The sequence below is a fragment of the Ambystoma mexicanum genome, chromosome 8, assembly GCF_040938575.1.
Source record: "Ambystoma mexicanum isolate Mex_15411 chromosome 8, UKY_AmexF1_1, whole genome shotgun sequence".
Lineage (NCBI taxonomy): Eukaryota > Metazoa > Chordata > Amphibia > Caudata > Ambystomatidae > Ambystoma > Ambystoma mexicanum.
The window spans coordinates 129,617,756-129,644,092 of record NC_090929.1 but is presented as its reverse complement, the minus strand read 5'-3'; the positions used below and the strand labels follow the sequence as shown (position 1 = coordinate 129,644,092).

At 45.7% G+C, this 26,337-nt stretch overlaps 1 protein-coding gene across 4 annotated transcripts in view; it reads right to left on the bottom strand.

Moving 5' to 3' along the window:
* Positions 1-26,337, bottom strand: part of DENND1A (DENN domain containing 1A) — a 2,718,319-nt gene that overhangs the window by 574,169 nt on the left and 2,117,813 nt on the right. For all 4 annotated transcript variants that reach the window (XM_069609457.1, XM_069609459.1, XM_069609458.1 and 1 more), the window contains exon 18: positions 10,927-10,983. In XM_069609457.1, the coding sequence (XP_069465558.1) occupies positions 10,927-10,983 (57 nt within the window). The remainder of the gene's footprint in view (positions 1-10,926; positions 10,984-26,337) is intronic.

Here is a 26,337-nt window from a genome sequence, read left to right as displayed (position 1 = left end):
TACATTTTGCACCATCTTGGCAGTTCATTTCTTTATTTTGAACTCCGACCCTGTGTAATCTTGGACAGTTTTCTGTGTCTGAGTCCAGGAATCTGTAAAGAAAGTGTGGCACCCAGATATCTGTGGGATTGTGAAATCCCCTTTTTTCCTCGATTCTTTCCTGTCCCCCTTTTCCTTGAGAGAGGAGCTCAAGCCTGTTTGGGGGGAGGATGCCTCATTGCTTTCAGAATCATCTGGGTGACATTGTTGGAGTTTAGGAATTGGTGGTTCTGGGTCAGTCTCCATACTTACCCAGTCTAAGTTAGGGTTTTTTGGGACCCATTTTTCCTTGGGCGGGATCCCCCTATTCCTGAAAGAGAAGATTTTCTTCCCTGAATCCTCCAGGGATTCTTCCCCTACAAACAGAACAGGGTGACGTGGACTTCCTCCATGAAATGGGCTTTCTTTTGCCCTTGATTTTTCCTACTTACTCTATTTCCCTAAGTTGCAGCTTTTCAAGGGTAGGAGATTTGTTTTCAAGTTTAGAGGTTTCTAGGGATTTTTCTCGGGTGAGAAAGGAAGTTTCCTCTAGGGCTTTGCATCCCCTTCCCCCTGCCCATCCTCCTCTGGAACCTGCTGGTTGTCCGGGGTTTCTCCCTGTCATTGCCCCGGGGCAGCAAACCCGGGTATTGAGCTGTTCTGGGCAGCCATGTTTATTTGATGGCCCTGCTGAGCCCTCAACATGCGACCCAGGTCTTGTGTCAAACAATGGACCTGGCAATCCAGTTGAGACATCCTCTCTGGTTGGTATGGGGGTCTGCAGTCATACCTTACTCTCGGAAGGGGTAGCTGTCCCTTCTCCCAGAGTAACTCGGGTATTGAGGGTTTCCCTGATAACCCTCCATCCTTCGTCTCCCTTCTCCCTGATTTGGGGCTATATTGTCCTGAAAGCGGGGGTAGAGAGGAGGATTGTTCTGGAAATTGGGGGTTGGAGGTATCTGGGAAAGAAACTTAAGTGGGAGGGTGGAGTATTTCTTCCCTACTGAGGGAAGTTTTGTGTGAGGTTTTAAGGGAGGTATCCTGGGGCGGTACTTACCTGATTGGAACCCCCTTTGTGCCGCTGGAGTCCATATATACCCCAAGATGCGTCTGTTACCCTTGTATCTCGGGTTGATATAGGTGGCAGGGTCAGTAGGAGCATTTGTCGGGGTATCCTGCCTGGCTATCACCCGATTGCGATGGACTAGAGGGCCTCCTCTGCCTCTCATTCTGCGTATTAGAGGTAGGAGTATTTTTAGGCCCCCCCATTTCCAAGTCCAAAATGGGGGTACTTTACACCTCTGCCACCTTTGCAGCAGCGGGTGTGTTAGAGGGTTTGAAATTATGGGGGTTATTTTTATTCTCAGCTGGCTTTTGGACTTCATAAATCCAGGTAGCCGGTTCCATCACCCAATCCAGTGTCCTACGTTAATGAAAGTCTCTAACCAGTTGGATCATGATGTATTTTGGGAGTGAATGGAAATAAGTATTAATGAACTCCCGGCTATTTGTGCGCACCCTTCTAGAGGTCTGGGCAAATGCCTGCTTCGGTTCTTGCACAATGTCTTTAGATGCCTGGTGTTCTCCACACTGCAGGTTGTAGGTCGCTTTGCGGGCCTCCTGATGAGGGTTCCTGTGCACAGAGAAATACTTTAGGATGGAGGTAGACCATCTTTCGTGATCTTGATCCTACAGCCCCGCAAAGAAGCTGGAGTATTCCGAGGGGAATGTCCATTTGACAAACTCCATGGAATTGTGATCATTTCTTATGCCAAATGACATAATCTGGTCATACAATCTTAAAGGCTCATATACTGAGTATTTGGCATTTTTGTGATATGGTGTCATTAAACTTCTGATGGCTTTTATTTTCCGAATTGGGTCTTTCACAAGACCTCCCTTCTGTTTGGCAGCCTTCTTTTTCCACTGCACCCGAGTCCACTCGCCGTCCGACTCAGAGCTGCTACTACTGTAGTCCACTCCGTCCTCTAGGTGCTCCCTGCCTCCATGATACTATAAATCCCTCCCAGATTGACGGGGTCTGGTCTCTTCTCCCCTGTGGCACCGTGGGCTCTTTGGGTCACTTTCCTTGGGCTCCCCTTTTCGCACAGGGGAGTACTCATCTTCCTCATCCCTTCTTCTGGGTGTGGTGGAGAATTCCCCACACCTCCCTGAATGTGTGAAGGTTTTCAAAATACTCTTTTGAGGCCTGGACTCCGATTCTTCTCCATCTGCAAAACGGACCAGATGGTCCCTTTGTAACTCGTGTTTCTGCCAGTCTAACTCCCTGCTATTCTCATCGTAGGAGCCCTTAGGGTCAGATGTATCTGTTAAGGTATATTTAAGTCTGGATAAAGAGGAATATCCGTCAATATCTGATAGTGACTGGTGTTCCGGCTCAGTTATGCAGGGCCTGATTGAGTCCTGCGGCCTCATGTTTCCCTGTTCTTGCAAACTGGCAGGCATGAAGTTAGCAGCACCCTGTGCATAAAATGTGGTGAGGTGGCTTGAGGCCCCTGGTAAGGAGGTCATCACACCATAGTTGGAGGGTGCCCTTCCATACTCTAACTGTACGGGGTGCCTCAACACCTGTTTGAATCTAGCCATTTCCTTCTCCAATCCCGCAGATTTGTCATTCTCAGCCCCTATCCCATGATGGTATGTAGAGGCCTGAGTTTTGAGCTCTGCTACCTGGGCTTGAGTAGCTTCTATTACTTTGTTTTGTGTCACTACTTGGTCACTGAGTCCCTTGTTCTCCTCAGAAAGGGAGACATTTTTCTTCTGTGAGGCTTGTATTATCTGTGCATACTCAGACCTCTTCTTTTGCAGGAGACTAATCGACTCACTTTGTGCATTTTTGGCCTGCGTTGCCTGCTCTTGGTCAAATTCTGCTTGCCTCACATGTCCCATTAGTTTTTCATGTTCTATCCTTATGTCAGTCAGTTCCTGAGAATATAACTCACTTTTCTCCATGTCCTTCCTTAACTGGTACACTTCCTGACACAGGGCACTTTTCTCCTGACACAATTTGTTATTCTGTTCGCCGAGGTGTTATCTGTCGTTTTAGAGCGTTCAGATTCTGGTGCTCCTGATCTAATTCCACCTGTATCGACCTCCTTTATGATCAACTGGCTATTCTCATCTTTCACTTGTTTAGTTTGCATTTGAAATACACAAATGTCCACTAAGCAGGCTCTATTATGCATCACTTGCTCACTTAATTTCTGTTGACTCACTATAAATTAGTTTGCTGCTGTGCCACTAACTCATCTTTTAGCCGCTGAGTAATGCCTTCCAATTTTAACTCAGAATTTGGACTCTATTGCACTTTTTCCTCTACTTGCTTCAACTCTCTCTGTGCTTGATCCAAAAGCTCAGATTGGGTTTGGACAGAGGCTACAGTCTCCTGGTATCTTTCTTCCATGATCACCATATGGAAGTACATATATGCTGTGAGCTCAGCCATTTTAATGTGCTCATCTATGCTGGTCTATGCCATATAAAAGTCTGTCAGGGCCTGCTGTAACAGGCCATTATCCTGCTACATATCCACATTTAAAGAGGTAAACTCCTGCATCATTCTAGATTGCCACATTTAATTTTCCTGTTCTACCCATTCAACTTTAATAAACAATTTGGATAGAAGGTGCTTCCTAGCCATATTGGTTTCTATGGTGCTCATTATGAAATGTTTCTGCACCTACTATGCTTTCTATGCAAGGGCAAAATCTCAACCCTATTCCTGCTTAGTTTGTATTCACAATAACAACTCGATGATAACTTATCTATTCACACCGGCCTGAAACCAAGGGTACAGGTGTGGAGGGCGCATTCACAATGCAACACAACGCCCTACCCACTAAATGTAATAATAACTTCAATGAACAGTCTGCTCTACTGCACCGTCACGAGTGAAAACTCTCTACCAATCAGGACACGAGCCCCCAGTTTTGTTGTGGTTTATTACACGGTCACACCCAATTCTGGGAGTTCCTTTCCCCACAATGAATGTGGCGCACAATAAAGTGCTTTGGATTTTTTTTTTGCAAGTTCAATGTGGTAAGGCCTCCAACCCGTCTCGCACACAACCCCAACAAATACCCGGTGCCACAAGGGGCTAGGAACCAGGCTGGTGTGTATCAATAATATATTTATTAATTCATTCATTTAGCCAAATATCACAACTAGATAACATCAGCCACCAATGTTGTGGCAACACAAAATACAAAATAACCTTTTTCGAAAGTACCAACACAGAGCTATGCTGTCACAATTGATTCCTTTTACATAACCCACCAAGACAGAAGAAGAACAATTCACACAGAGTGACAGCAAACAGGGTTATGCTTTTCTCCCAGCAACCCTCAGCCCCAATCATCAATTAGGCTTGACTGAATGGAAGGCAGTGGCAGGGAGTGAGATAGAAAAATCGGATGCATGGTCTAGCTTAAAGAAACAATATGGGAGACAGAAAGGTAATGGGAACATTTGTTTTGCAGAGCACTATGGGAAAATTGGTTTTGAATTACTTAGCAAAGCTGCATGGGAAAGAATAGAATGAAATAGGAAATTCATTTTTCTACAGCTAAAAAGGACAGGCAAAGCATAGGGGTATTAGCACACAATGTGAACACCGTTTTTTGGGTTGGAATCACAGATGCAGTGTGAGAAAGAAAATGCAAATAGGATATTTGTTTGACAGAGCACAAGGGGTTCACAGGGGCAATTTTGTTTTTGCAACTTGCATATGCACAGGCACTACTGGGCTTCCCACTTCTGATTTAACATGAAGGGATCAATGGGGAATTTTGTTTTTTACACCCTGCGTACACACGTGGAAGCAGGGTTGAGGGGTTAATTCTTTTGGCAAATGTTTATGACTATACCGGCTCACAACACACTAGGAAAAGATTGTTGGTTATGAATGCCAACAATACAGATCCTGTGAATTAAATGGGGAAATTCATTGATTTACTTTGATAAATATGCTAAGGAGCTACACAGGCAAACAGGATTTTTCAATGGGAAAAATGACAAAAACAATGTTGGAAAATATATGAGGACTACACACTCTATGGCTTTTTGGGGTTAGTTCTACTTAGAGGAGAGGTCTGGACTGGGCATCAGGGAGCAGGAGGGGACACCGCTGGGACAGCCAATGGGATCAGTCAAGAAGCTCCTCTTTTTCCTTCAAAGGGCAGCAATCAGCTTCTATGTCTCCTGGCTCCTGTCGCCACTGCAAGATTAGGCCTCTGTCTGCTGAGATGTTCTCGCCAGATTTCGGCAGCAGGTCACCTCTTGGAATTAGTGGAAGAAGTCCAGTTCTCAAGCAAACTGGCCTAGTTATAGGGCAAATGGCATCATCAATATGTCATGATTCTCGCAAAGGGGATTGGTTGATTATCCATATCCCATCCCACCTGGGTGCTGATAGAACAAGGGAATGGGGGAGTGCTTTGGTTTAGCAGTGGGAGGAGAGAACTTCATCATCCCATTTTGACAGGTGGGCTCAATCTGCATTAGGGCTCCAAAATTTCTCCACATTGTGAATACCTTTAATTTTCACATCTTGACATGTATGAATAGATTTTTTACCACTATATTTTAAGATGAATCGGATGAGACTAGTATGTACTTTGCACGTCCTTTCTGACCAGAGATACTGTTTTTATTCATTTTCATCTCAGTGAATAATGTGGCACTTTACGGGCGTTCTACGAATCATAATTGGCATGCTTTTATCAACTTTTCACATCTCTGGTAATCACAGGAAGTCCCAAATCACATTTTCATTAATATCTTTAGTTGTGCTTATCCCACCAAAATTGTTGTAGCATGGTTAGAAGGGGTTAACTGTCACCTTTAATAAAAGCCTAGAATGACGGTTGTGTGATGTACAATGTCCATTTAATGTAATAAAATGTGATTCTCCCATTTAAAAGCAATGTGCAGCTTCACTCCTCAATTGATTAAATCCCCACCTTGTTTTACGTTTCAGTTCTCCTGTTCAGGAATATGACATAAGCAGGGGGATCTGTGTTTATATTAACTTACCCCATCAAGGTCTATTGCACACTAATGGCCATACTAATGCATTTTTTAATGGGACAAGTGCTGCAGAACAGACATATCTTTATGCGTTATCCCCTGCATTTCTGATCTAAGAAGTAATTATTTTCTTGTATATTTACCAAATTAGTCAAGCACTCTGTCCCCACTCTAGCACCTATTATTACTAAATTAATAAACGCCTCATTCAGTACCAATTCTATCCCTGCAAATATTAAAGAAGCTTGGGTCACTCCCCTTGTAAAAAACAACTCTGGATCCCACAATACCCACCAAGTACAGAGCCATAACTACGGTACCCTTACTCCTAAAATAATTGACAAAATTGCATACTCACAAATCCAAGGACATCTAGAAAACAACCATCTGCTAGGTGATAGCCAATCTGGTTTTCGTCCCAAACACAGTATAGAGACAGCCTTATTAGATCTTAAAAACCAGATGGACTCCATTAGAGACTTAGGGAAACTACATATCCTCTGCCTACTGGATCTATCTGCTGCGTTTTATTTGGTGGACCACAACAGACTCTGTATAGCACTATCAAAAAACTTCCACCTCTCAACAGAGGCGACCGCTTGGGTCAAATCATTCTTATCGGAATGCACTTAAACAGTAGCCATTGGTGAGGAGGCAGCTGACCCTACACCAGTACCACTGGGAGTAGCTAAAGGTTCATGCCTCTCCCCCACTCTATACAATGCCTACGGTAGACTTATTTTTGCAGCATTACATGCCATGGGAGTTATCTACACAAATTTTGCAGATGATACTCAGATCCTCATCCCAATCATTGGTGATCATGAGCAATACTCCGCCCTCATCAAATTAATCTATTCCCTCATCCAAAACTGGATGGCCACAAACAGTCTATGCCTCAATGACGAAAAGACCGGGATCCTCATTATAGAATCTCCAGCTCGACTAAAAAGGTTTTACCCTGAATGCACCTCTTTCGTCAAAGATGGTACTTCTATTCCAAAAGCAGGTCAAAACACTAGGCATGTACTTGGACTCAAATCTCACTATGAACAAACATATGAACTCTCTCGCCTCCTCCACTACCTACATGGCCAAACTCATTGCCCTCAGTCGACAATTTCTAACTCCTCAGAATTGCATCACTCTAGCAAGGGCCCTTATACTGTCTAAGGTGGACTTTTGCAACATACTCCTGCTAGGTACCACAAAAAAGAATCTAACTCTCACCATCACATATAAATGCATTGCCCAAGAGGAACCTACCTACCTCAATCAATGTGTCGACCGCAAAATCTCACTAAGATCTAGTTCTAGCACTCAGTTACTTTCCCCCTGATTCAAGAACTCCAGGGTGGGGGGAGCTGGCTTTCCTGTAGCAGCACCACAAATCTGGAATTCCAATTTAAAAGCAATGTGCAGCTTCACTGCTCAGTTGATTAGACCCCCACATTTTCTTAAGTTTCAGTTCTCCTGTTCAGGAATATGACATAAGCAGGGGGCTCTGTGTTTATATTAGCTTATCCCTTCAAGGTCTATTGGCCACTAATGGCCATACTAATGCATTATTTTATGGGACAAGTGCTGCAGAACAGACATAACCTTATCTGGTCTCCCCGTTTTCCTGATCTAAGAAGTAATTATTTTCTTGTATATTTAAGGAGTGGTTCTGATGGATGGAGGCAGCCAGGCCTGAATCTCCTGAGCAGTAAGAAGGCCCTGGAGTTTGGTTTGACATCTGAAGAAATTACTGTCCCTGTCCCTTGCAGCAAACAGCCTATAAACGTGTACATAAATGCGTTTTAAATGACATATAAAGCACACAAGTCCATAATGTATGTATGTTGTTTTGAAATTGTTGATGTTGCGGAGCTTGGCAGAACCCATGTTCACACTGTGAAAGTCTGGCGAACCTTTTGGCGAGCACATTATTAATCTTTGAGGGAAAAACTATATGTCATGTAAAATGCTTCATACTGTGCACTGCGGTTTCCATATCGGTCAGTCCAGCTTTCCATAGATTTGGAAAACATCATTGCCATGTGTCTTTCTTTCCCTTCATGAGATGCACTGCACACATTTTAACATTTTGAAGTCTTTAGGCCCATCTTCTTTCCTTTTGATTTGGACTCACTAGGCCTTATGTCCATCATCCTTTCTGCGCTGGCCTTTTATTTTGTTAAGTCCTCATCCCTGACTCTGGCCTCTTGGCATCCGGGGCTATTTTTCACCCCACACTCTCTGCCCTCTGGACACTCATCAGTCTTCTGTGCTTTACCAGTGCAAGCTCAACTCGCCTTCCTTGCGCTTCTCCCCACACAGCGACAGCATTGGTGCCTCTGTCGGCACGCAGGGATCCTCCTCTCTGCTCCGGCTCAAGGGCCGCCCCTGCTGCTTGCTCTGGGGTAGGAAAGTTCCCAGGCTTGGGGAAATCACACAGCCCATCAACGTCGGGTCCTCCAAGTCCGCTGGGTTTGGTGCCGGTATCCTGGCTCATGCCACTCCAGTTACACCACAGCTGCTTCCTCACACATTGCCTGTACCGCATGCCTTTGACTTTTCTCTGTCTAGCTGATCTCCATTTATACACCTGCAGCCTCTTTACAGGCTGCAGGTGTGGATATCAATTAGCCCTGCCTGACCACAATCAAAGGGTTATGCCTGACCCTCACAACTCTTAATAGGCATCTTCCTTGTTGCAGTACCAAAGTGGTGAAAAGGTGGAATCTTCACTGCTCTTAGTGATCTCCTCTTCGTCGCTGTACTGTCAAGTGTTACACGTGGAACACTGAGGGGGAACTGGTTTATAATAGCCCATGTAGGTTGGGTTAGGTTGATTATCAATATGGAAAGGGGGATGATATGTCTCACCTGAGGGAACCCCACTCCTAATCCTCAAGGACCTTCCACCCAGGTGATCCTCCTTCGTTTCTCCACCCCCCAGGGTCAGGAGAAGGGTTAGGCCTTTCCCTGCCCACCTACGCAGAGGATCCCAGGGGAGTAGGAGTGAGAGTACCATCAGATTTCTCACACATGCTAGATCACAGGGCAACCCAACAATGCATAAGTAAGGGGCCCGGTGTGATTGAATCCACCTGCACAAACTGAGCATGGTTCTTCAGGAATAGCTGATGTACTACTTAGGCCTTTTACCTCCTCAGTAGTTCCAGGAGAATTCCCTTTAGAGACTGAAGGGGTTTCAGTCACGAGATACTCATTACCTCTGAATACCCAGACAACAGTAAAGTTCATTACTTCTATGAGTGCTTGAGCCACTGTAACATTAATTCCTTCTAGGGATACCTTGAGCCACTGTAATATTAATTCTTTCTATGGGTACCTTGAGCCACTGTAAAATTCATTGCGTCTAGAAGTATCTGGAGCCATGGTTATGTTAATTACTTCTAAGAGCACTTGAGCCACTGTAGTATTCACTCCTTCTAGTGGTACCTTGAGCCACTGATATGTACATTACTTCTAAGAGCACATGAACCACTGTAAGGTTCAATACTTTTGGGAGTATTTCGAGCCCCTGTAAAGTTTTATTTCTAGGACTACTTGAACCACTGTAAAGTTCAATACTTCTAGGAGTATCTTGCACCACTGGTATGCTCATTACTTCTAGCCTCTGGAACATTTATTACCTCTAGAAGTATCTTGCACCACTGTTATATTCTTTACATTTAGGAATATTTGAGCCTCTTGAACGTTCATTACTTCTAGGAGTATCTTGAGTCACTGGATAGTACATTACATTTAGAGTATTTGGGCCGCTCTATAAATCATTACTTTGATGAGAAATGGGATCACTGGCAAAGACACCACTCTATGAGTATATGGACCACATGAAACGCCATTACTTCTAGTCGTAGACAGGACACAGAGGCCAGGGAACCTCTTTCTACAGGTAGATGTACCATTTCTCCCACGACTACATTGTCTACTGAAAATGTCATTGGCACCTCAAGCCGTCATTACACATTCTGGGCTTTGGAAACTCCTTTTGTTGTAAAATGTACTTGTGCCATTTCAAACGTCATTATTTCTCTGAGTAACTCATTGGTCAAAACAGGGCTATGGCTCCCATGTGATTATGTAAAGCACTTCTTCTTGCAGCATAAAATGTGATAATTTTTTGCTTTTTGCCAGCCTACATACTGCAGAGAAGTGAACTCAAACAAGTCTGCACTGAGCACGGCCGGATACCAATTATTCTCTCAACATCCCTTCATTTGAACCTCCTCGAGCCAAAGTGGGTTTGCCTTGCCCTCCCCAAAATGTACCTCCCCGCTTCCGAGCTCCCTGAATGTAGCAATATTATGTTACGTGTATTCCCTTATTTTATACTGCTCCATTGCTTTCTAGCTAGGGTTGTGCTACAGAACACATACACCATACAACAGAAACATCTCAATACCTCTATTGGGCATTTGCAAGACAAATTCCCAGCTCGGTGCATGCAATTGGTTCCGCACAGGTTCCAAATACAAAACATCCTTGTGCATCCTACGCGCCGACTTGGAGAGCAAGGGCCTAATGGGCAGCCGAGGAAAGACATGCATCTGCTTATATTCAAATCCAGACACCAGTGACTGCAAATGAATCCAACGCACAAGAATTAATGTAATGTAAGACGAAATCGGTCCTGATCTTGAGAAAAATAAGTCTGCACAAAAGCCTGGGTCCCAAACATCTCAAGTATATTTATAACAGTGTGAAATATCCAGGACGGCTGGTAATGCATTCTGAAGTGTGCTAACAAGCCTGTATCAAACAGCTCTCCATTGATCACATAATGCTTCTTGTGGCTAAGTCTTTCATGCATGGTGCGCATACGTTTGGAATAAAAACTTCAAGTACCTTTTGCTTCAAGCGATTTTTCACCTCTTTTATCCCCATTTTCGCGTGATCTTTTGCCTGCGAGAGAAAAGGAACTCAAGTTTAAAACTCGGCTCTTTGGCGTCCTGTCTCCAGCAGCGAGGACTTGATTCGAGTCCATCAGGCCCCACTGTGCGGGTCTCAGACAGGAGGCGGCGCGCGCAAGCGCCACAACAGCATCATGGTCAAAGGACACGGTGGGTAGGTCAATACAAAACTCTGACATATACTTACCGGAAGATCAGCGTTTCCTAGAGTTATTTTTGCCAAAGCCCATAAGATAGGCAATGGCACATCAGTTCTGGGGCAACATTAAAGGGTCAGACTCACAAAGCTAGTGCGTAATTTACACCATGCGCAATAACACAGATGGCAGTGTTCGACATTGATGGGAGCTACTTAGCTTCTCCATGGGAGAGCCTGGTTAGCTTAAAACCAACTAGTGCCGTAAAACATGCCTAGGAGAATTAGAACACATCTAGGGCCCATCTAGGGCCCATCTAGGTGTAATGGATCATACGCAATGGACAAAACGTGTGCATCTCATCTGGAAGTTAGGTGGGCAGTGTGCTGGTTCCCCAGTGGTAGCTCCGACCTGACACGAGGAGCTGGTTTTAGCGCCTGGTCATCGAATCTTAATTTCAAACCCTGAGATGTGTGTTCTTAAATCGGGCTTAGTCACATAAAACTGTATGCAACATAAGTATATTGGAATCTGATAGTGCAAGTGGCAATGATCCCCAAATAAAGTGCACCTACTCCTGAATTTGCAATCGTAACCATAAGTGTGTGTTCTTCATCCAATGCAAACCAGTATAGATTTTTAAGACGACAAAAAAAGGCCTTCAAATGTATCTTCTTTTAATTCCTTTTCTTAGCTCAATGTATTTTTCCTACCTACAGCTGTTGTTCCTTCCGACAAACATGCTGCAAAATACCCACCAGTTGCTGCACTTAAGCACACTTACTGCGGCACTTATTCCCAGCTCCTTCAGACTCAGCTAGTTGTGCACTTAAGTGTGGGGGAGAGCATTTATAATACGTTTGAATTCCCATGCAAGTTATGACTGTGTGGTAGGTCAACAACATGTGCACTGCCCACCCTAGACACTCCCCCGACTCCTGCAGAAGACCCACTTTGTTTCGTATCGGCATAGAAGTTACTTGTGCCCAACATATTCATCCTCACATACATTATGTGCTCAGACATTATCAAGACACACAGAGTGGTGGAAAAAATGTGAATGGGGATCCTACAGGGGCTCGAGTGGGGGGCAGGGCCTGTACTTGAACTCCACTCAAATGAAATGTTCAAAATAATAGTTTAAAAATGGTGCGATCTCTGTCATGCTGCTTCTTTCCTAACTCCACACTGTACATCAGTTCCAATTTAAATCACTTCCATGGCAGTGCTGCACCCAACATATTGTTGGTAAGGCAGTGTTTTTTATTACAAGAAGGGATCCATAAACAGCTCTACAGTAGAAGAATAGGAGGGGAGCGCAGCAGGTTGAGTGGGCATTGCTGAGAGGTTATATATTAAAAACAGGTTGTTAATCATATTACTTTTTGCAATTCCTTATAAGAAAGCAAGCGCTAAAAAATGTGTTTGGCCAGGGAATGGGTTGGGATGGTCGCTGGAGTATTTCTGCCCTTGCAGTGAAAATCAAACGTTGGCACCCATGAACCCAGTTTAATTTCCTAATAATTGCTGTCAGAAGAACAGACGCATTTATTTGTGATTAAGCAGTTTGACAAGCATATCATTTGAACCCCTCCTTCAGTATTGCTCGCCTTTCATAAACACCAGACTAACACTTTACTCACCGACACAGGTGACCTAATTTTCCAGCCCTGCTGGGCTTTCAGAGTAGCAAGACTGGCATGTGAATTCCCAGCCCTTCTGGCCCTCCACAGATAGTACCAGTGGGAGCACTGCCTCCCCCGCCCCCCCATAGGACCCCCCAGCAACGAGTGAGCTGGTGCAGGTCCCAGAGCTGCAGGTGAGCATCAAAGGGTGCTTTGCCTCCAGCTCCCTGCCATGCAAACTTAAGTATCAGACTGATACCTTGCATGCTAGTGACCTGGGCTGGAGGCAAAGCGCCCATTATTTGCTATTGGTGAAGAGCAACGTGTCTGGCCACCCACAATACAGGAAGAGCAGGGCCCTCAGTTGCTGTGTGTCTGTTCCTGTGAATGGAGTCCCCTGCTGTTCTTGTATTGTGTGTGACCCCGCGCTGTGTAATTCTTTATTGGGCACAGTGAAACATCTTCCTGTCCCTCTTTTCAGGAACTGATTGTCAATTAGTGAGCCAAGAGACACTGGTCCCGGGAGGATAGCTCAGTGGCAACGTGCTCACCTTGGAAGCAAGACGACAGGAAGCAACACAGGCTCGATCCCCGGGTCTGCGCTTAGAAACCTCTGGGTATTTAAGCGTGTTATAAATATGCAACTAAGACAACAACTCAAAAAACAAACATTCTGTAACAGCACCTCTATGCCCCTCCCCCCAGGGATGGGGACGAACGAAAAATCCCTCACAAGGCTTTGGGTGGGTTGTTGGCCAGGGCAGAGGCAAGCCGGATCCCGAGTTCCGGCTAAAGATCTGATGCCAGATCTCGGATCCGGCGAGAGCCGGCCCATTGGCCAGCACTGGACACACATGGGATTTGCCATTTGCAATTCATGCATCATTTATTCAATTATAAATCACAATCGTTTTGGGTCATAAATCTGAGTTACACCTGGAAAAATCGTTGGCAATTGGGACCATAGACATAGCTTCCGTCCGGCTCATAGGAACCCGCAGGTGACAGGCAGGTATAAACACCCATAAATCAATTGCTTCTACACAGGAACAAAAAAAGAGTGTAACCAACAATGCGCACCATTGTGATACACCCTGTACATCTGTTGCTCGTGCAATCAAATGCAGGCAGTGCATTGAATCTGTTCCGTTTGAATGCCTGGAAGGTCTCAGAGCTACATGAAAGCAGATCCAATGTCTTCCTTGATATCCCAGCCCACCTGTGCTGGTAAAAGGCACCGCTGCTGCTGTAATAAACTCCTACAGACGCTGTGCGCGGTCACAGTGCTTGCTCGCAGAACCATTGCCGTCTGCAAGGCAGCGCCAAGAGCAGAATGTCGGGTGGCTCTTTTCTAAATTCTTCAATGTCCGTCACTGACAATTCCGTTTTTAAGGTGGACACTTTTTGGGGCAGTGTTATGGTACAGTGGGAATGTACGATAACGCGATTGCACACATGGAAACATTGTTTGCTGATGTGTAAATCAGCCACAACGCACCCCTGGTGTCCCTGGTTTCTTTTGGACCCTGCTGGTGATCAGGACAGGGAGGTAGGAATGCACATGCATGTTACCACAAAATATTAAAAGTACTTTGAATGTGGCAAACATCCAGCAACTTAAACATATATGTGTTACAAAGTCATGCTAGCTTGCCAGCTGAGCTGACTAAAGCCTCCTCTGTAGGGAATGGTGTGTAGCCTGAATAGCACAGGTTCGATTCCATCATTCCAATGTCCATAAAAGGAGCACAATCGAGTTTGGTAATAACTAGTATCAGTACCTATGGATGATTCCCATGGAATGGGTACTAGAGAGGCATAGTAATTATTATTATTATTATGTAAGAGGTTGATTTGCTGCATTTCTGCCCTATGGATTTCACACTGTATCCACAAATATGCACAGACAACATCATTTGCCTCAGTCAGAGGGCATGTGCCATCACGATGTAAGAGCGGGCGAGGGGGGACAGGGATTGAGCTGTGGATCACCATTTACTTTTAGCAATACACCTACCTACCGCATGTAATACGTACAATGCTACACACAACAGGGTGTCTATATGGTCAACTGATGCCTTGAAACATTGAAGGTTCACCTTTGTAACCATTTTGAGTCTTTTGAGCAGTTTTACATCACTTTGTATATTTTTTACTATTATTTTCGTAATATTTGGCTTGAAAAAATGTGCCCGATATATATCGATTTTTGTTCCCTTTTTTCCAGAGTAGACCTTGCACACCCCTCGCCCCCACCAATCCTTCTTGCACTACCTTGGCTCAGAAATCTCATGCATCATGCACCCCTTTGGGGAGTGCACCTCACTATTGCATGTTTGGAAAGATGTTCCCCTTTTGTGAGTTGCTTTAACCAGTCTGCTTCCATCTATCCCCCTCAATGGGCCCTTCTCCGTCATCTGTCCTCCCCTCACCATCCTTGTTACCAGACTCCCCGCTTATTCTACCTAGCAGTGATGTGATGTCCACTGTGCTAAAATGTCCTTGGACTCTTCAGATGGGCTTTCCTCTCATATAAACATAGGGCGGGGCTCTCTGCCACTGGGGTCTTCTCCCTGTTCCGAAAGACACAGAAGGTGGCACCGAGAGCTCCTGTTTTAATTTTACAGTAGATTTATAATCTTTTTTATATATTAACATTGTTTGCAAGAAAGTTATTTCTCCGAGCGTAAATATCTAAGAAATATTTGCAATGTATAAAATCACTGTGGTGAAATAATTACATGTTAAGCAATAGTGTAAGAAATGTAGAGTAAGTGGACCTTTATCCCTATTTTACAGAGTCTTCCTACAGCGAACAATGACCCCCACTACACTGGCCAACAGAATATCTAATCAAGCAAACTATCAAAAGTAAACAATAGCAACAACCCCCCCTCCCCCTCCCTCTCAGTTCTACTGCACTACTCTCCTTCTCTCCTCCAGTTAATTGCTCTACTTATTGTTTTGTTGGCCTGATTCTCAATTGTTAATTGCTTCTACTGTTACTGTTAAATTGTTATTATCATATGTATCCTGTTGTTATAATGTGCAGCACTTTGGTGTAAAGCGCTATATAAACAAAAATAAATACAAATGAATAGTCCATCGGGATTCCAGGCTTGTTTGCAAATGTCATAATTGAATTTTAATTAACAGAGAAATTAGAGAATGGTCTGACAAGATGCATGTCTGAGAATACCAATGTATGAAATATGAGCCGATGTGGCCGTAATGATCACAATCCACAGTTGGGCAAGATATTGAATTCCTTAGGGAGATACGAGGGCTGCACACGGTACATTTAGAATGTTCACCTCCACAGAGTATCCCCTGATGGGCAGAACTCCCAGTGCTGAATAGTTATGGAAGAAGCCGCAAGATGGAATCATCTCTAAATTGTTAGACTGGTCAATTGTTTTACAGTGCCACTGTGAAGGACTATTATTGTGTTGAATTCAACAACACTGTACCTGTATGAAATTTCAAAACAAAAGTACAAACTCAAAAATGAAACGAGCATAGAGAAATCGGGCATTCCAGTTTTAGAAGGAGACAAAACAGCATAAACTCATTCTTGGGAGTGGGAGCCGAGGGGAGCCGAACCTGAGCTAGGAAACTGACACAAACTGTCTCTGAGGTCAGGCCAGGGAGGGTGTGCTGCTGCAAAGATGACTTCTATTTCACCCCAGAAGCCCAGAGTAATTTGGGAAATTAGGGGTTCCTCCCACCAACTATCATGCAGGCTGTGGGCCCTGCAGGTAACTATATCCATTAACGGGAAGGGGCGGACTGATCTATTTTGATCTAAATATCCCTGGTTGTACCAATTTTTGTATACTGAATTTTCCCTTTTGAAAATTATATTCCCCCTTCTGATAGTGAGGGCTACCCCGTAAACGGTGATGAAGGGGAGCAGGGGAAGTAACAACCTTTTATAAGGCCCCAACGTACCAGTCCTGCAGAGATTGACGAACCCACTAACCCCTTCAGAACTGTCCGGCCTGAGGATTTAGAACATAAATGGCAGGCTAGACCGGTCTGGGGGAGAGGGGAATGGGGCAACAAAACAAACCTCCAGACTTCAGCTTTACACCCTCTGGTTTGGTTCACTGCTCTCAGATGTCTGTGACTCTGTTCTCGGCTGGATCAAGTATAAGCACAAATACTCTGTTAGGAACTGGCCTGCGAAATATATCGCAATGCTACCTCTTGTTCTCTGTTTCTACTTCACCCTTTACCTGGTAGCCTCCTCTTAGAGCTGGAAGGCAGAATTAGAAATGTTGTGTTGTGTAACTTACTGAGTTTTCTTTTTTGTTTCTTATTACATAAATATACTGCTTTTGCTTTATTAAACCTTTTTTCCTCTTTGGGAAATACCATGCTTGCGCACACTCATTAATAATCTTTTCTTTCTTGTTGGCGATCTGTATCTCCAACTGACACTGCGCTTCTTGCGCTGAGGAGAACACATTACTAAATCGCTGCACATCCTGCGCTTTGCGGACTCCTTGAAACATCACTGTGCTCTCCGCACATATTGGACTCCTTAAAACTTCAGAGCACACACTGTGCTTATCGGTCTCTCAATAACACATCACCTCACTCCCACGTCGCTCCAATGCAAAAGACGCGATCGCTAGAGGAACTGTTCCCCTGTTGACGTTACACGCTTACTGAGGAGTCAGAAATGTGAGGTCGGCAATATGGTAAAGGATTTTCAGAAGCTGCCATTTTATTAACTCAAAAGCGTTTCTCTGCCTATCAAAATAAACTAAAGGAAACACTCTAACAAAAGGAATCTGTCCCTCACACTTAATACATACAACAAACCAATGAAGGGAATATATGGCAGTTCAGATATAACAAATAACAGTTATGTCCAACATAAACCAAATAACTCTTTCTCCTTGTAACCTGGGGAGATCGCCGTCCCCAGATGCAAAGCAGGATTTTCAATTAAGTTTTCAAAATAGGAAAGTTCTGGCTTACAACAAAGTTCTAATGATAAAGTTCTTCTTGCTCCCAAAGTCTCTCTCTTGGACTTTGACCAACAGTTCAACTAGACGACAAGTCTGTATATCTCTACACTTGTAGCAAAGACTTCAACACAACAAGTCCCTACCTGGTATACACTCCTGACAATACTAAAAGCTTCTAACACTACTACAAATACTTCTGTGGTGAGGTTTAACTTCTAACAACTTAAAAAAGTCTTTGAATTTTAACATTAGTATTGACTACTTCTTCTGGGAAGACATGAGACACATTGGTGCCATTTGTTCCACTCTGGTGATTGACATATGCAATGCAGTTGATCCCCAGAAGAGCTGGAGTACCTCTTACACTGCAGGAGTAGTGTCCGCTCCCATCCGGAGAGCCCGGCGCAACATTCGGTTGCCCAGGTAAGCCTGTGGGCCGTGCGTGCATTCACTGCTGAAAACAGCCGATTCTTCTTGCTAGTGCGGCAAAACATGTTTTCATGCTAAATTCCAACTATAATTGTAGTTGAACTCCCTGATCGATGTGCAGCTGTTAATCAGGCTGCTTTTCCATTATTTTTGCACATCACCTCCAATGTGCCCCACGAGGACCAGCACAGGATAAGATGGCCGCCCTGCACACCTGAAACCTACCTTTCCACTGAACTTTGCCTGATTCCCGCCCCTGACGCCTGATTGGACACCACTAGCATTTCTACACCAACCAGACGCCGGCAGGTGTTAGCCAGCCCTCCTAACGAAGGCGCTCGAACAAGGGCGCCTGTCTCGAGCCATACCAGAAGCAGTTGATCTCCACCGGCGCTGGAGCACCTCTTACACTGCAGGAGCAGTGTCCGCTCCCAATCCGGAGAGCCCGGTGCAACACTCGGTTGCCCAGGTAAGCCTTGCATGCATTCACAGCTGAAGACAGCTGATTCTTCTTGCTAGCACGGCGGAACGTGCTTTCATGCTATATTTCAACTATAATTGTAGTTGAACTCCCTGATCGCTGTGCAGCTGTTAATCAGGCTGCTTTTCCATTATTTTTGCACATCACCTCCATTGTGCCCCATGAGGACCAGCAAAGGATAAGATGGGCCCCCCTGCACATCTGAAACTTACCTTTCCACCGAACTTTGCCCGATTCCAGCCCCTGACGCCTGATTGGGCACCATTTCTACACCAATCAGACGCCGGCAGGCGTTAGCTGGCCCCCCTAACGAAGACGCTCAAACAAAGGCACCGGTCTAGAGTCGGGATAGACAGTAAACATTGAATTATGATTAGTGACGCTTTTCACCAAAAATTGCACATATTGTCGTAGGCCACTCTTTATACTGCTGCATAACTGTCCTCCAGGTCCTCAGACTGCCTACCTTGATAGGATTCACTACAGTCCCACCCACAGTATCTAATTCACGTACAGATGACCTCATCACATCACTCCGTCACCCTCTCGCCCTAAGATCGATTGTCCCATCAGCCTAACCACAAGTCCGAACGCACACCCATCATTTCTGCATTGTGTTGGCGTATTACCTGCGGAAGTATTTGCCAATATTAACGTATTGTGTTCCAGCCAAGCACCTCAAATGGTTCACTGTGAATGGCTACGCTTGCTAAACTGAAACTGAAATGTGCTGAGGTTCTCATATCCATTTTACAATGCTCTGCTAATTAAAATACTCTCTATTGTTTAGCGTTTGTGTGATTCACTGTACAACTGCTTGCTTGCACCAATAACCCCTGCGGATAACACTGTACAGCCTAGCACACTAACTGTAAAGTGTGCAGCTGCTACGTTTCATTCGTATACTAGACTTTGTAATACGTTCCAGTATTGTATACTAATGCCTTGTACTAGTATTGTGCACTTCTGCCTTGTTCTGCCAGTTACCACAGTTACCACTACTACCTTGTACCTTTGCCCCGTACTGACAGTCACCATATATACTAGCAGTTACTACCCTGCCTTGCTCTGCCAGTTCCATGTGCCTTCTGTATATCGCTCAATTGACACGCGCACTGTATACACGCCACTCTACCTCTCTGCGCAGGTTGTATGCTAGCCCACGGCGCCCAGCGTTATAGATTGCACAAGCATCTCCCCCTCGCCCCAAGTACTTAGAAGCGCCTTAATACCTAACCTACGAGCTAAATATTTCACTCCAATTCACCCTGCTAACATGTACCCATTCAGAATCATAAATGATGCCACTCCCTGCTCAGGAGGTACATTAATCCGAATGGACATAGGCCTGCCCAGATTTGGATGTCCTAGCCACCACCCTATACGCTGCCCCACCCTGTTTCTACCCATCTCCCCACTTTCCTCTCGAACATGGCTCAACATTATACCAAGATCGCTGACAGTACCAATAAGCCTTTGGTGAGCATTGCCACCCCGGGTAAGACTCTACTTAAGGTAGAGTGCCACCACACACACAAACATTGCAGACCCTCATACTGTATCAAGGTTCAAACTATATTCACCAACCACCATTACCATGTGCCCCAGCCAGGGAACTACCAGACTAAGCAGGCTACAAGCACGTACTTGCTACCTAGACCATGCCAGTCCCGCCCCGAAACCTTCCAGTCACACCCAAATGCAATTTCAATGCTCTCTTAGCACTACAAAAAAAAACTAGCTCCAACACCCAAGCTATGACTTCTTAGCAAACTAACACCACAACCAAATATGGCACCGGCACAACGCACACCGACTATGATCACACAGCCTCAGTCCAGTACTCCCACCCAGCCCCTCTCAGACCCAATTCAAAGCCTTACTTGTGCACTTCTAAATGTTCGCTAACTTGGCGCTCGTGACATTGAGACCCATGACCTTATACTTGATCATAATCTTGACTTACTAATATTAACGGAAACCTGGCTGCACCAAGCTTCAGGACCCTTACTAGCCTTAGCCATACCAACAGAATTCATTATCCTAGGGGCTGATAGACCCAACGCCCGGCAAGGCGGAGTTGCCATAATGCTAAATCCAGCCTGCAAATTAGAACATGCCCAATTGACCGTATAGAAGGATACAAACTACTCCTTGTTAAACTTACGATTAGTCCAAAAACGACCATTAACATCCTGGTCATTTACAGAGCACCCAATAACACCACCCAACAGAACTAGACATTCCACTCCTCCTTACCCCCCACCTGAAACCCAACACTAAGTTTATAATTCATGGGGATTATGAAATATGAATTTCTCACAGCTAGTCAACACCCCCACTCACAACAAAGCTAGAATATTAGACCGGATACTCACTTTAAATACTCATATCTCCATAGACTCTATTGTTCGAAATGACTGGACAGACCACCATTTCGTTAGTTTTACTCTAACTAGCAACGAGAAACTGTATCATACACCTATCCCATTGGACACGGTGAAGACAAGAAACACCAGGAAATTGACAGTAGACAGCCTCACCCCCATCCTGGAGGAAGCCCTCGCCACTATTTAACTCACAAGTGACAATCCCAGTGATCTCGCAGACTTATATCACAGCTGCCTTTTAACTACCATTGATTTTATAGCCCGCTCGCAATCAAAACGCGGTGCCCAGACAAACTCTCAAACTTATGGTTCAAAGATGATTTAACCCTACTTAGGAAAAATAAAAGGTCACTGGAGCATATCCATAAAAATAAAACACAGTAGACACCACCAATGCATTCATAAAAGCTAACCAAACCTATAAAGCAGCCATCATAGCCCATAAAGCTAATGCTCTGAATACTCGCATCAGTATTGATGCTTCAAACTCCAAAGAGCTCTTCACAATACTCCGGGAACTGGAGAACCCCATCCCATCCACCATGCCGATTTACTTGAGTAAAGTCTGGTGCACTACCATACAAAATGCTCTCGCTACTAAAATGCAAGCGCTTCAAACAAAAATCGCCACCAAGCGAAAGGTACTGGCCAACAAAATTGCACCCACCCGAACCATTGATAGAACCAATGACAACACTAATACCCAATTCAAATTCTCCACTGTAAGCCAATTCCAGGAATTAGACACTATATCCAAACCTAAACCATCTAATTGTAAAGGTGATAGTTTTCCAGCTCACCTAGTCAAACTATGTGCCCCTACGCTACCTCCTATCATCTCCAAATTTGTTAATGCCTCTTTTAGTACCAACACCGTCCCCGCCAGCATCAAGCAAGCCTGGGCTACCCCACTCCTTAAAAAAACATCACTGGACGCAACAGTCCCTACTAATTATCGCCCCATAACTACAGTCCTGTTCTTACTGAAAATAATTGACAAAATAGCCTGATCATAAATTCAATCCCACCTTGAACAAAACCATCTACTTAGAGCCAGACAATTTGGCTTCAGGCCCAACCACAATACTAAAACGGCACTCTTGGACCTAAAAATCCAGATGGACTCCATAAGAGACGCTGGCAAACTATGCATTCGGCTGCTATTAGATTTGTCCGCAGCATTCGACCAAGTCGACATGACAAACTATGTGCTACCTTAGCACAGGATTTTCAATTCTCGCAAGAAGCTACTTCCTGGGTCAAATCCTTCTTCGCGGATCAAACTTCCCGAGTTTCAATTGGCAAGGAAGCAGCAGACCCTATCCCAGTTCCACTAGGAGTACTGCAAGGATCTTGCCTCTCGCCAACGTTATACAATGCTTACACAAAGCTTCTTTTTGCTGCCTTGGATGCCATGGGTGTCATCTATACAAACTTTGCGGATGACACCCAGATTCTCATCCCCATTACGGGCAACTATGACCATGATACAACCATGATCAATAAATTCTATGCTATAATCCAAAATTGGATGGCAAACAACAGTCTTTGCCTCAACTATGAGAAAACAGAGCTACTCATTGTGGGCTCCCCAGCTAATATTAACACTCTCCACCCTCATTACTCTGTAAATAACATCAATGGTACCCCCATTCCAGTGCTAAAACAAGTCACAACTCTAGGTGTGCATCTAGATGCTAACCTGACAATGTCCAAACATGTGAATGCCCTACTGTCGGCCACATCCTACACTTCCAAATTGATTGCTTTAAGTCGACAATTTCTCACACCAAATAACTGCACCACCCTAGACCGGGCTCTCATTTTAACAAATTAGATTATTGTAACATACTTATGCTAGGTACCTCTAATGCCAACCTCGCTAAATTGCAATTGCTGCAAAATCAAGCTCTGCGAGCAGCCCTTGGACTCACAAAATCAGACCACATCTCCACCAACAGGAGAGAAGGCCACTGGCTACCGATAAAAGCTGGAATCATATACAAAACACTATGTGTCACCCACAAATGACACCCAGTTATCTCAACAACACTGTAACACTGAATAGGACATCCAGAGCACTCAGGTCTAGCAAACAAGCACACCTCTCTACCACACACTTCAAATGCACTAGAGCGGGGGGGGTCGCATTCCAGTAATGGCACCCAAAATCTGGAATACACTCCCGCTACAAACCAGACTGGAGCCCTCTCATCAATGCTTCAAGAAATCCTTGAAAACGTGGTTATTTAATAAATACTAGCCAACCAACAGCCACTCTCAGAGCTTACCTTCCTGACCAGCCACTGTCTCTATCCTATCTTAATGTATTGTGAAACCTTTTTTGCAAATGCTACCATTGCACACCTAGTGCTACCTAATGGATGGAAACTGTACTCTTTTATAATGTATCTAATGTAAACGCACTGACTAGAATTATGTTCCTTCATGCAAAGATGTCTGTAACTACGCCGTGACACCCACGGGTTGGGTGTATTATAAATGCAATAAATAAATAAAATAAAACAATAAATAGAGGTTATGCTCCTCTCCTCCCAAATACGTTCCATCAGGAGGCCTACTCCCCTGCCACTCTTGTTTTCCCACTGTTACATCAACTAAATGCTGGTAATGGCTTTCTATCACACTTGCTTCTTTTTGGCTTAGACAATGGCCCTCATTACGACCCTGGCGGAAAGTGACTGACCGGAGCGCCACAGCGTAAATAGCGTTTCCGCCATTGCACGAAGGAGCAAAGTGCGGCCCATTCCGACCCATCGGGCACGAGCACCACGCCACGGCGGAAGTGCAAAGTCCGCGATGGCGGAAATGACCCAAAAACGGCCCACACCGCCGCCGTACGGCACCCTAGGTGCTATACCGCCACCCCTCTTAGCGGTCACCGCAGTGTGCGCCTACCGGAAAGTACGGTGACCGGAAATATACGGAAACGGAAGTTAAAACATGGGCCCGGAACGGGAAACATCCCGCCGTACACCTATAAAAACACTAAAACCACACAACCACTAAAATCACTACCCTGAAACACACCCCAACCCGTCACCCACCCTAGCGAAACCAAGAAAAATGGGAAAAGTAGCGAAGAAAGCGTGCGACCGCAAGCGGCAGGTCCACTTCTCCCGTGAGGAACTCACCGTGCTAACAGAGACCCTCCAGGAGAATGCTGGCGTCGTCTTCTCCACGCAAATGACCAGAACGGCACTTGCAAACAAGAAGACCATATGGGCTCTGGTGGCACAGCGGGTAAGTGCGGTGGGGACCGCACCCCGCACCCCACAGCAATGCCGCAAGCGATGGGACGACCTGCGGATACGCGTCCGCAGCATACTCTCTGCCAACCGCAACATTGCCACAGCCACCGGGGGAGGTCCTGAATCACCCATCAAGTTGACCCCCTGGGAAGAAATCTGTGCCTCCACCATCGGAATGGAGAGCATAGAGGGAGTCGGAGGGATGGAGAAAGGAGTGCAGACATCCGAAGATTCAGGTAGGTGGGCCAGATAAAACAATGCCAAATCCACACAGTCCATCCATGTGAAGTACCATGCGTCCACATAGTGCAACAGAAACACATGTCCAGGAGAACGTCCACACACATCGGCCTGATAGCGCACGTTAAAACCCACAATAAATACATAAATAATTAAAAACCCCTAATACACGCACTACACGTGCAGCAGGCACACCCTAACTGCAGGCTGCCAAACAACTGCACCCTCACTCCACACACAAATTAAAGCACCTCCAAGGCCCCGACCCAAATCACCCTCAGGTACCACCCCAAAGCATGTGATACAATGCCATTCCAATTCCCACAGACCCATCAATAACCCTCGCCCTCCTTTACTCCACCACAGGGTCCGATCCAAACGACGAGCTACAGGACACCCCTACCAGCACACCTGCAAAGAGGGCCAAGACCAACGGCCAGAGACCCTCCACCTCAGCTGCACGCATCAAGACACGGCAGCAGCACAAATCAGGTGGCAGCACAGAGGAGGGAACATCAACAGGCACCCCAGCAGCCAGCATGCCCACAACACCACCACCACAGGTCCCCCCAATGGATGCCACAGAAGGCACTGCCTCTGGTGGCAGCAGCACCATAGGTGACACCCCATTGATGGCAGCATGCTCGGACACAGAAAACGGGGATGCCGAAGTCAGATCCATCCATGACCTGTCCCAATCCCCCTGTCTGTCCCATCCCGTACAACATGAGGATACCACGCAGGGGCACCCACAAGACGACGACTGGCCATCCCCCACAAGCCCTGTGGCAAGGCAACATGAGGACAACAGCCCCTCTGTGACACCCCCGCAAATGGCCATGGCCCAGCAGAGGCAACAGTCCCTCGACCAGTTAATCGAACAACAGCAGCAACTGGCCACACTCCTCAAGGACCATGCCGATGAATGTGGGGGCACTAAGGCAGACATAGAAACATCAACTGAGACACTTAGGGCAGAAATGGAGAGAGGTACAGAGACGCTAAGGGCACAAATGGAGAGTAGCACCGAGAGCCTGAGGGTGGAACTGCATGCGACGTCCAAAGACGTATGTGCCGAACTTGCCGCAGTGCGCCGTGTGCTCACTGAGCTCTCGCAAACCTTTAGGGACATGCATGGACGTGAGCAGGCAGACACATCATCCGTTGCAAGTTCCGTCCAGGGCAGCCCCCAACGTAGATCTGGAAGGAACCTGCGCTCCACAGGCAGGGGTGCCCCTGATACCCGCAGAGGGGGCTTGCAATAGCGACAGCCCACTGACAATGAGCATCTTTGGACACTGGTGTTCGGGGGGGAGGTAGGAGGGTGGAGGGGGTGTGTTGGGCTCACTTGGGTGGCGGGTCGATAGGGTGTTCAACATGACATCACATATGCCATAAAAAGTGCACGATCAACCAATGAGATGTGTGGACATTGATCTTTGTGTACTAGGCCATCATAGGCGTACAGTCCATATTGTGCATGTCCCAGACACACGCAGTGCCACGAGTCCCGTGTCCATGTATCAGCCACCAGGCGTGAGTGCTAGAAGCATGCATCAATGAGATGCTGACGAATGTCACGGGCCTCCGGTGCCTCGCAGACTCCATGAGGTGCTGCCACATCCCCACCCTCATCATGACCATCATCAGGTGCTTGCAGTTCTGCGTCAGGGGGCATGGGCACATTTCTACGTACGCACATGTTGTGGAGCATGACACATGCCATCACCATCTTTGCAACCTTCTCATGGCGGTACAGGAGTGCCCCGCCAGACCTGCTGAGGCAGCGGAAA